Source organism: Diaphorina citri, unplaced genomic scaffold, assembly GCF_000475195.1.
Source record: "Diaphorina citri unplaced genomic scaffold, Diaci psyllid genome assembly version 1.1 scaffold912, whole genome shotgun sequence".
Taxonomy (NCBI): domain Eukaryota; kingdom Metazoa; phylum Arthropoda; class Insecta; order Hemiptera; family Psyllidae; genus Diaphorina; species Diaphorina citri.
The window spans coordinates 28210-38239 of record NW_007378343.1 but is presented as its reverse complement, the minus strand read 5'-3'; the positions used below and the strand labels follow the sequence as shown (position 1 = coordinate 38239).

The window sequence follows — 10030 nt, the reverse complement described above, 5'->3', positions numbered from 1 at the left end:
GAGCCAGGTAGTGAGCTTTCTGAAAACTTTACCAGTCCTCCTAACCATACGTCACTTTTCAACCAATTTGAACACATATACATCTCACCGCAAACTTACATACATAAATGTAAATTCAATTAATTGAAAATTGTTTTCCAGGACACGATTTTCATTATCAATACCTGTCTACCTTTATCCATGCATATATTGTCAATCTCTGAAAAACCATGCACATCCTAAGATGGATCGTGGAGGAAAAAAAAACAAAGTCAAATTATTGTGATTCAGCCTCCCACCAGACAAAATTTATGAGGTGAAACCAATTTTAACTTACGCGAATATTAGGATCTTCTTCAGATATACCTACATCTGTGATTGTATCCTTGAGACCATCTTCAGTACTGGAGGGAGGATTAAATTATGATGACATTCAACGTCTCCAAAAATTCTTTTGGCAAAATTTCAATTTCATATCCAAAGAAGCTCGGTGATGGTTGAAGAAGTAGATGATCTACCTGGATTCATCAATGTGTTCTTTGAAGATTACATTCATAAAATATTCATCACTATTGATAGAGTCAAATGTTTTAGGTGCCAAGGTGAAGGTCACCTTGTTAAAAACTGTTCTCTCCCCCCGCCTAAGTCAGCTCAAGAGCGTCTTATTCAGGATGATGATGAAAATGTTCCCAATGTGCAGCAGGCGCCTCCACTAAACAGTGTCAATAAAGATTTGACTCAACTCTTTGTCCCAGCGTTTGCTTCTCGCACGCGTGTAGGTACTCCCTCTCCTCTTAATGAGAACGAATTTGTATCCCCGTCTTCTGTACCTCAAGTCAGTCAGGAACTTCCTTCTTCTGTTACCCCTCCCCCTGCAGTTCTGTCTGTCATTTATTTCAATGCAAGACCGTGTCAAGTCTCTCGCTTAGTTTGTTTGTTCAAAAATAATGAAAATAAGAACACGTACCTATGTACTTTTCATCTTAACATTTGATTAATTAATGTAAAAAACCCGAAGAACAAGAAAGAAGTGTTTCTTATTTTTGATATCTATCAGCTGCGAAAAAAGAACCACGCCCCCTTCGTTCTGTCTGTCGAGGCTGTTGTTCATCAATCGTCTACTCCTTCTGTGGCTGATTCTAATCCTAAATCGAGTCAGGAGGTTTCTGATAAGACTGTAACCCCCAGTGTCGGTGAATCTTCTGATGTTGACATGAATGCCTCTGACAGTGAGGTCGAGGTATTTGCTTCTCCCATGATCCCCATGTCTAGTGCGGTAGGTGGCAAAAAGCGAGGTAGCAGCACTTCCCCTGATAACAGCGGCACCGATAAGAAAATATGTGTTGCCCCCCCTTCAAAGCTAGACGTTCTCATCCCTCTGATTAGTGAATGTGAACCATTAATCAACCCAGAGGTCGTTAGGTGAAGTAAGGAGAATCTATGTAGGTATCTAATGTTTCTTCTGGTAGGTAAGTACCTAAACCACTACTACTTTTTAGCGTAAAGAGAAGATAAGAAAATATGTGTTGCCCCCCCTTCAAATCTAGACGTTCTCATCCCTCTGATTAGTGAATGTGAACCATTAATCAACCCAGAGGTCTTTATTAATCTACTCAACGACATGAAGAATCAAACTGGTGCAAGGAAGGTAGATATTATTAAGTCCAACTACAGCCTGGACCCTCAAGCCATTGCCTCCTTGTGCGAAAAACTCGTGTTGGACAATGCTGCTGTTTTACACAAGCAGTTGAAAAGCAGACTTAAAAACTTACATAAGTCCATAATGAGCGTCTTGAAAGACGTTGGGCCCTCCCCTCCCCCTCCTCCTCCTGCTTCCTCTCAAGCCTAATCTGTTTTTTTTTTCTCTCTCTTTCTCTCCTTCCTTTTCTCTCTCCCTTTCCCTCCTGCTACTATTCTTACTTGTAACTCATTTTGCTATGCCTTATTCCTCCTGCACCTTTCAATATCCGATAACTTTGCACACTAACTATTCAATACTCACCCTCTTACATAGTACTGCCGTCTCCTCCAGCCAATCCTACTTACTCAATCATGTGTCATTCTCCTTTGGCCCTGGTCTTACTGTTCGATCTCATTATGGATATCATGTGTATGTGTATGTTATGTGGTACGATGGGTGGAGCATACGATGCCCCTCAGCGTCCGGTAAGCGTGTTTACCTGCGACTTGACTGCGTATGTGTGGCACCGCGGGTTAAGTTGAGTGTTGGTAAGTCCCTGCACGCCATCCATCAATGTACCTTTGCTCATTTCTGGAAGTGTGGTGGGTGGAGCATACGATGCCCCTCAGCATCCGGTAAGTGTGTTTACCTGCGACTTGACTGCGTATGTGTGGCACCGCGGGTTAAGTTGAGTGTTGGTAAGTCCCTGCACGCCATCCATCAATGTACCCTTGCTCATTTCTGGAAGTGTGGTGGGTGGAGCATACGATGCCCCTCAGCATCCGGTAAGTGTGTTTACCTGCGACTTGACTGCGTATGTGACACCTTTTTTTTTTTTTTTTTTTTTTTTTATCAACTATATTATTATTTACTTTTTATTGTCTTATGTACGTCGGTGTTCATTGATAGTTTATGTCTATTTTTCCTCTCGTGTGCTTCTTAATTTTGTCCGTGCTTGTCGGTGCGTTAAGGTATTACCAAATAATGAGTTATTTCTCTCTCTTTCTCTCCCGCTTTTCTTGCCCTGTCCCCCCCCTTTTTTTCCCTTCTTAAAATATGAACACTACTCTAATTCAGTGGAATATAAACGGCCTGGTCAATCATATTGATGAACTAAAGTGTCTGGTAAGGAAATTTTCCCCACCTGTTATCTGCTTGCAAGAGTCGCGGCTCGCGCCTTCGCATCAGCCTCCCAAGTTAGGTTCTTATGATTTATATAGGCATGATTATGTTGGAGGTAATAATGCTTGCGGTGGTGTTTGCACTTTTGTCCTTAACACTTGTTTTTCAAAACAGTTAGATATCAACACTAACTTGCAGTGCCTAGCGGTACTGGTCAAGTTACCAAATTTCAATGTTCCCATATGTTTTTGTAATGTCTACCTTCCTCCCCACTTGACTTTTTCAGAGTCTGATCTGAGTAATATTTTATGCCAGTTGCCTAGCAACCCATGTGTATTCTTGGGTGACTTTAATGCCCATAACACACTATGGGGCGATAGCAGATTAGACGGAAAAGGAAAAGAGGTTGAAAAGTTTTTACTGTCCAATAGTTCCTTGAATCTTTTAAATAATGGGGAAGCTACATATTATAGTCTGACTCACCAATCCACATCAGCCATCGATCTGACTTTTTGTTCCTCGTCTTTGTTCATGGATTTGACATGGAATGTTGATAACGATCTGCATTTCTCGGGGCATTTTCCTATAACCTTATCAAGTAATGTTCCAGTTCCTACTTCTGCCGCTAATATTTCCTCCCCTGCCCAGAAGATTTGGAACTACAAACGTGCCGACTGGGCTCTTTTCCGCGAAAATGTCAATTTCAATGTTGATCTCAGTGACGTCCCAGATATTGACAAAGTTATTTCCGAATTCAATAAGAAGATTCTTTATGCTGCTAACATAGCGATACCGGAAAAAAAGCTACCTGTCAACCGTCTGCCTGTCCCTTGGTGGGACGACGAAGTTAAAACTGTTATAGCTGAGAGGCGCAAGTGTCTTCGAGCTTGACCATGAAGGGATAGGGAGAACTCTAGACCACATTACATCTAGTAGATTCAATAGAACTCAGTCTGATTAAAAAAGCAAACAAGGAGACTCTGTTTACCTAGTTAACTTCTGCAACTTTTTTTAATGCAACCAACGTCTGCTCGTTAATACGTTAATCTGTACCTGCTATCTACGATACTCGTATGTTAAAAAATTCAATGTCTGGACAAATATTTGCTTTCCACTGGAACCATGGCTTATCCTAGCATGAATGTAGATTGCAGAGTACACAACACTTCCCAATACATACTAGAAATTACTGGGTGACAAAAATGTGCCAACTGTACGAGTACCTATTTAGACTTCATTTTTAAAGAAGTACCCACTCGTATATGGATATGGAGTACCCACTCGTATATAAAGAAGAAATGTGTATCTTTAAGGGCTAGACAAGGGCAGTCTGTTTGTTGTTTTGAACAGAGGTTCTTGGAATGTGTGGCTTCTCTGTTCTTTTCCCAACAGTATGTAGCTGTTCTGTTGAAAATTTGGAAAGAACATTTTGCTTTTGGCCACTCGGTACCTCATGTATCTGTATAGATAGATAGGTAGGTAGTACAGTATATGTAGAAGATGTTGAAGTGTTGATCCATTAACCATCATAGTTCACCAAACCCCATAACGGCATGAAGCAAATCAAAAATTATGTAAATCCACTTCCACAAAGAGACTTGAACATAATATACGACTATCAGTATTTTGCGTACAGTATTTTTTGACAAATTATGTTAATTGTGTGTGCGCATGCGACGCGACGCCAAGATTGATCTCGCAGAATGGATTGTATTCCGTGTGAATGGCAAAACAATGCACTTGATTTCCATTTGGATGCACAATTGCACAACAATGGCTTGGATTTTCAAATGTGTTCATACCCAATGTGTTCCACATTCTATTCAGCATGTGAAACTTTGATTGGATAGCTAGGTCAGGGTCGACAGCAATTGAGAGACGGAACTTTAGGGAGAGTCAGCAATAGTGGTATACTCTTTGATAGCCTGGTACGATGATAATCATATATTCATGTCAAAAACCGTTGACCTAGATTTGAAATAGATATGTACATTGACGGAAAACTGCATCATCCCAAAAGTATCTACCAGCGGGTATGTAAAATATGTATTTAAAACAATCAACTCAATATATAAAACATCTCATCTAACGATATCATCAGCTGTAGGTATAAGCGATAAGAGATTGTCAATAGGCATGCTAGAATCGGTAAAAGCGTGTCCAAACGTACCTATGTAGTCGACCGACAGTCAATCGACATTGACTGAAACCGTACACTGCCTCGACAACATATATGTAGATTCACCTCTTCACTTCGTCGATCGACGAGGTTGACTAAATATGTGGGCACAGCTTAAAGCAGCGCGCAGACTGATCATACACTTCCAACACTTCAGACATTTCCGACAGATTTTGTATTTTGCCTCCTATGTTAAGTAATGGTAGTCCGCACACCTATCCGTATCAGACATTTCCAACACTTCCGACATACTACCATTACTTAACATAGGAAGCAGAATACAGGATTTGTCGGAAATGTCTGAAGTGTTGGAAGTGTATGATCAGTCCGCGCGCTGCTTAACAATCTAGATTATTCTTATTGAATTTCATCTGTACTCAATATTGACCTTTCTTTTATGTTTCTAGGTAAGAGACGAGTTTAACGCTGGCAACCGTAGATATGAGTGGTAAGATAGCCCAATGGCCCATCCTTAAGTTTGGGAGGATTCGGTAAGTTTTCATATGGGAATATCCCCCAAGATCAAAAATGAACGGAATGTCACATATTCGTAAGGCTAGCACTCACATTCAGATGGTCTGACAGACTTAGCCAGTCGGAACGTGTGTGGCGGGCATAAGACATTACATAATTCAAAATGTCTGCCCCTAATCTATACTCAGTTTCTCGAATGTGTCCTCTCAAAGTTGACTTGAATTTTCGACCCTGATATACTCGTAGCCCAGGACCTACTGTAACCAGTACCTGCCTGTATTTAGACCCTGTAGTTCACCCAAGATAATAGATAAATAGCTACTTCCTTCTGTTGACATACAAAATAAACACAAAACCGACCTAATCTACGTTTACCTACTTCGATTACTATACTTACTAGGAAGGGGATATAGTGGGATATAGTAGTTTTTCGCTTGCAGATAATAATGTAATGCCTACCCAGTACCCACCATTAACGATAGGAAAAGGAAATAAGTGGGTAGGTACCCAAGAATTAATTGATTTAGTAGCCTTCTCTAAGGATTACTATACTTACTAGGAAGGGGATATAGTAGTTTTTCGCTTGCAGATAATAATGTAATGCCTACCCAGTACCCACCATTAACGATGGGAAAAGGAAATAAGTGGGTAGGTAGCCAAGAATAAATTGATTTAGTAGGTACCTCTGCCAAATACCTAGAAACAAGACCTCACGAATAAGTAGGTACTATGTTGTTACCTATAATCAAAGTATTTAGTGTAGTACCTACTTAGGTAGGTAATTGTATTTTTTACTTTCTTACGAAAAAGACAAAAATGACTACAAGTATGATAGTGATATCAGTGATATGTACATATATGATATCAGAAGTACATCAAGGTAGGAGTAACATTACGTCTTTCTGTAATGGGACTGCCTCCCTGGGTGTAGGATCAAAAGATTCGTAACTCATAGAAATGTTGTAGTCTAAAATATATACAGCCCCTTGTGTTAAACCTATACGTACGCATGTAATGTATAGTTACACTTGTACAAATTGAACTTGTTACCATATTCACTGACGTCACATCATGGCGTTATTGTTAATTGTTTATCTCATTTAATGATGTGTTCAAAGCCTTATTGATTTTCGTCTAGTCACTCCGGTTGATTAGTTATTTGTTGAAACGTTGCTTACAGGGACAGTGTTGCATATGCTAGCATGCAGAGTAGATAGATGACTAGTATGTTGTCATGTTTTGCAACATCAAACAGACGCAGCATCACAAACAATGAAAATAGGTAATTAGACTTTGCTTTGTAAAGTACCTATAAACAAATCAAGCATTTTATTTATTTAGGTATTCCGTTGCTTACAGGGACAGTGTTGCATATGCTAGCATGCAGAGTAGATAGATGACTAGTATGTTGTCATGTTTTGCAACATCAAACAGATGCAGCATCACAAACAATGAAAATAATTAGAATTTGCTTTGTAAAGTACCTATAAAGAAATCAAGCATTTTATTTATTTAGGTAGGTATTCTTTTTTTTTACAGAGGCTTTTTATTTCTTGGGTCTTTTGGTATAATATCCACTCCTTTGAACATATTGTACCTCTTGAGCCAAAAATACTTCTCAAGTTACTCTACATTCCTTCATTAAGCTGTTACTTCATACTAAACCAGTACAAAACTGTCGAGTTAAAACGCAGGCCTCTCTTTCAAAATCTGGTGTGGACGAGACTTCAGAGAGCTCTCAAGTTATTTTACTTGTTGAGTGGCACAGTAGTTCTGGAAAATGGAGTTGGGGTTTCGCCGAATTCGAGCTTGGAGAATGAACACAGCATTACCAGGGATTCTCGGTTGAAGGTATTTTTGATCAAGTGGAAATAGGTGAGTGTGGTTGGGATCCGAATGGGTGACTATCTGTGCTATCACGCGTGGTGCTGCTTTACCCAGACCCACTCCAGCTGGATGAGGCTGAGGGTAATGTGAGTCGATAAGCTATACCCGCCGAACGGTGGGTAAACCCCCCGTCAGTAAAGACCTTCGCAGTTATTCCATCAAACCCCTTGAAAAGAAGGAGAAGAAGAAGAAGAAATAATAGGTGGACAACCCAACAGTAACCCATGTGTGAGTCAAACTGGAACTGACAAAACAATCAACTTTTCTCTAACAAAACTAATTCCACGCCATGAACCAGAATGCCGTTTTCAGGAATGGAGTTGGGGTTTCGCCGAATTCGAGCTTGGAGAATGAACACAGCATTACCAGGGATTCTCGGTTGAAGGTATTTTTGATCAAGTAGAAATAAGTGAGTGTGGTTGGGATCCGAATGGGTGACTATCTGTGCTATCACGCGTGGTGCTGCTTTTCCCAGACCCACTCCAGCTGGATGAGGCTGAGGGTAATGTGAGTCGATAAGCTATACCCGCCTAATATAACTTGTCGCCGAACGGTGGGTAAACCCCCCGTCAGTAAAGACCTTCCCAGTTATTCCATCAAACCCCTTGAAAAGAAGAAGGAGAACAAGAAGAAGAAAAAGAAGAAGAAATAATAGGTAGACAATCCAACAGTAACCCATGTGTGAGTCAAACTGGAACTCACAAAACAATCAACTTTTCTCTAACAAAACTAATTCCACGCCATGAACCGGAATGCCGTTTTCAGGAACCACAAGTACCTAACAGCACATTTGTCGGACTTTCAAAACTTTCTTCTATGAAAAAAAAAAACCTTTTGAAATTATTTCTACTGAAGGATTTTTCTATTTTTTATTTTTTCCATGCATGAAAAGTTCATGTCTATCTCACACGAGCTCTTTCTTCTTCTTCTTCTTCTTCTTCTTCTTCTTCTTCTTCTTCTTCTTCTTCTTCTTCTTCTTCTTCTTCTTCTTTTCATGAAACATGAATGGATTCAAATAGTCAGGAGCATGAACTGCATACAAAGCAAAAAGAAGAAGAATAAAAAGCAAAAGAAAAGAAGAGGATGAGGCAAAAGAAGAAGAAATACTTTGCTTAGATTCTTTTTCAGGGCACATTTTGTACTCTTTCCTTGAAACTTTTGATGAAAACATTGTAAAATGTAATAAAAAGAAGAAAAAGTGCATAACTGCATTGGATAGATACAAGTAGTACACAAATTCAACACGCGATTTGGATCCTCCAAAGAGAACGTAGGCTGAGTGCTTCGGAATTCAACGACCTCTGAACTGGAAACCCAGATCCCCAGATGTGTCCTGTTTGCTGTCTGTATTAGGATATCGGGAATGTCTTGTGGTCATGCAGACACAAATATGTCACAGACGCATAATGAGATTTTCGTGTCCTGTTTGCTGTCTGTATTAGGATATCGGGAATGTCTTGTGGTCATGCAGACACAAATATGTCACAGACGCATAATGAGATTTTTGAAATGTCTCTCTACAGAAAATTCTACATAGCAGTTCCTAGGTATGCGGTCAGGTCAATTGTATATTGTATTGGGCGCTGATTTTCCTTTGTAGTTTCTTGTTATATTGATATTAAGTGTGGGGAGATGTAAAAGGAAATAGACAGGAATGACCCTTCAGAAAAAGGTTTCAACTTAAAAAGGTAATTTGAAGTCAATTCGGATATTATTGAATTGAATTTCCCAGGTACTTTCGACGTTGGACAGAAAAACCCCTAAAAATAACTGAGCCAACAAGACTACAGGTACAGATATATCACCAAGCAATCTGCTCCTTACTCCCTATCTTCCTAACTTCCTATCCATCATTGCTCGTGTACCAGACACTTTAGAGCTTTCTTACAATTTAACACAGTTGCCCCATCATTGCTCGTGTACCAAACGCTTTAGAGCTTTCTTACAATATTTAGCACAGGTACTAATAGCTATGCCACCACGAACATTGGACTCATTAGAGACCCATTGCTCTCAATTGTTCTCAAAGCGTCACATGGAGGGAAAGTTATTGTTAGCAACATGAGCGCATTAGTCGATATTCCTATATCTACCTCTCGCGGACCACCTGAAACCTTCTCGCGGACCACTAGTGGTCCACGGACCATAGGTTAAGAATGGCTGATCTAATGAATCAAGACGTATTAGCACAACTCCAGGGGAGTGCCTTTGGAGTCGTTAAGTTGACGTGACGTACGGAGAGAATCCGAGGTACAATGGGCACTCATTACAAGCTGTATTAGGAGCAGGGGCGTCCACAGGGGGCTCCGTCTGGTCCCATTCGCCCCGCTGGGCTCCTCAATGGGCTATAAGTTTTTACTTTCCTTGTCCTTTAGAAAGGAAAATAATCGGCTGAAAATTTCGATGCCCAGTTTTTAGTGCCGGAACCGAAACACGTTTTGAGATCCCTAGAGCCTGAATACTTTGAGGTTCATTAAAGCTGCCTAAATCCAAATTTTCAGCCATTAGTCCGTCTGTGTGTATATCTGTCTCTTAAACAAAATATCTCGAGAACGTTATATGTACCTGTCATTCTCTTATTCTTGTTGTAACGTAGAAAGGAAAATAATCGGCTGAAAATTTCGATGCCCAGTTTTTAGTGCCGGAACCGAAACACGTTTTGAGATCCCTAGAGCCTGAATCTTTGAGGTTCATTAGAGCTGCCTAAA

The 10030-nt window shown here is 40.1% G+C and overlaps 1 protein-coding gene across 1 annotated transcript; it reads left to right on the top strand.

Moving 5' to 3' along the window:
- The first annotated feature begins 470 nt into the window (after positions 1-470).
- LOC113468977 lies at positions 471-1828 on the top strand. The gene is made up of 3 exons (XM_026826327.1): positions 471-868; positions 1076-1393; positions 1577-1828. The coding sequence occupies exons 1-3, from the start codon at positions 473-475 to the stop codon at positions 1826-1828; spliced, it is 966 nt and encodes a 321-aa protein (XP_026682128.1). The 5' UTR covers positions 471-472.
- Positions 1829-10030: the final 8202 nt, after the last annotated feature.

What these genes read in the sequence shown, in the direction of transcription:
- LOC113468977 (XM_026826327.1), top strand. Translation starts at nt 473, where the DNA reads ATGGTTGAAGAAGTAGATGATCTACCTGGATTCATCAATGTGTTCTTT. An exon ending in CCCCTGCAGTTCTGTCTGTC is followed by an intron (nt 869 to 1,075) that starts ATTTATTTCAAT and finishes GTTCTGTCTGTC; the next exon opens with GAGGCTGTTGTTCATCAATC. An exon ending in AACCATTAATCAACCCAGAG is followed by an intron (nt 1,394 to 1,576) that starts GTCGTTAGGTGA and finishes ATCAACCCAGAG; the next exon opens with GTCTTTATTAATCTACTCAA.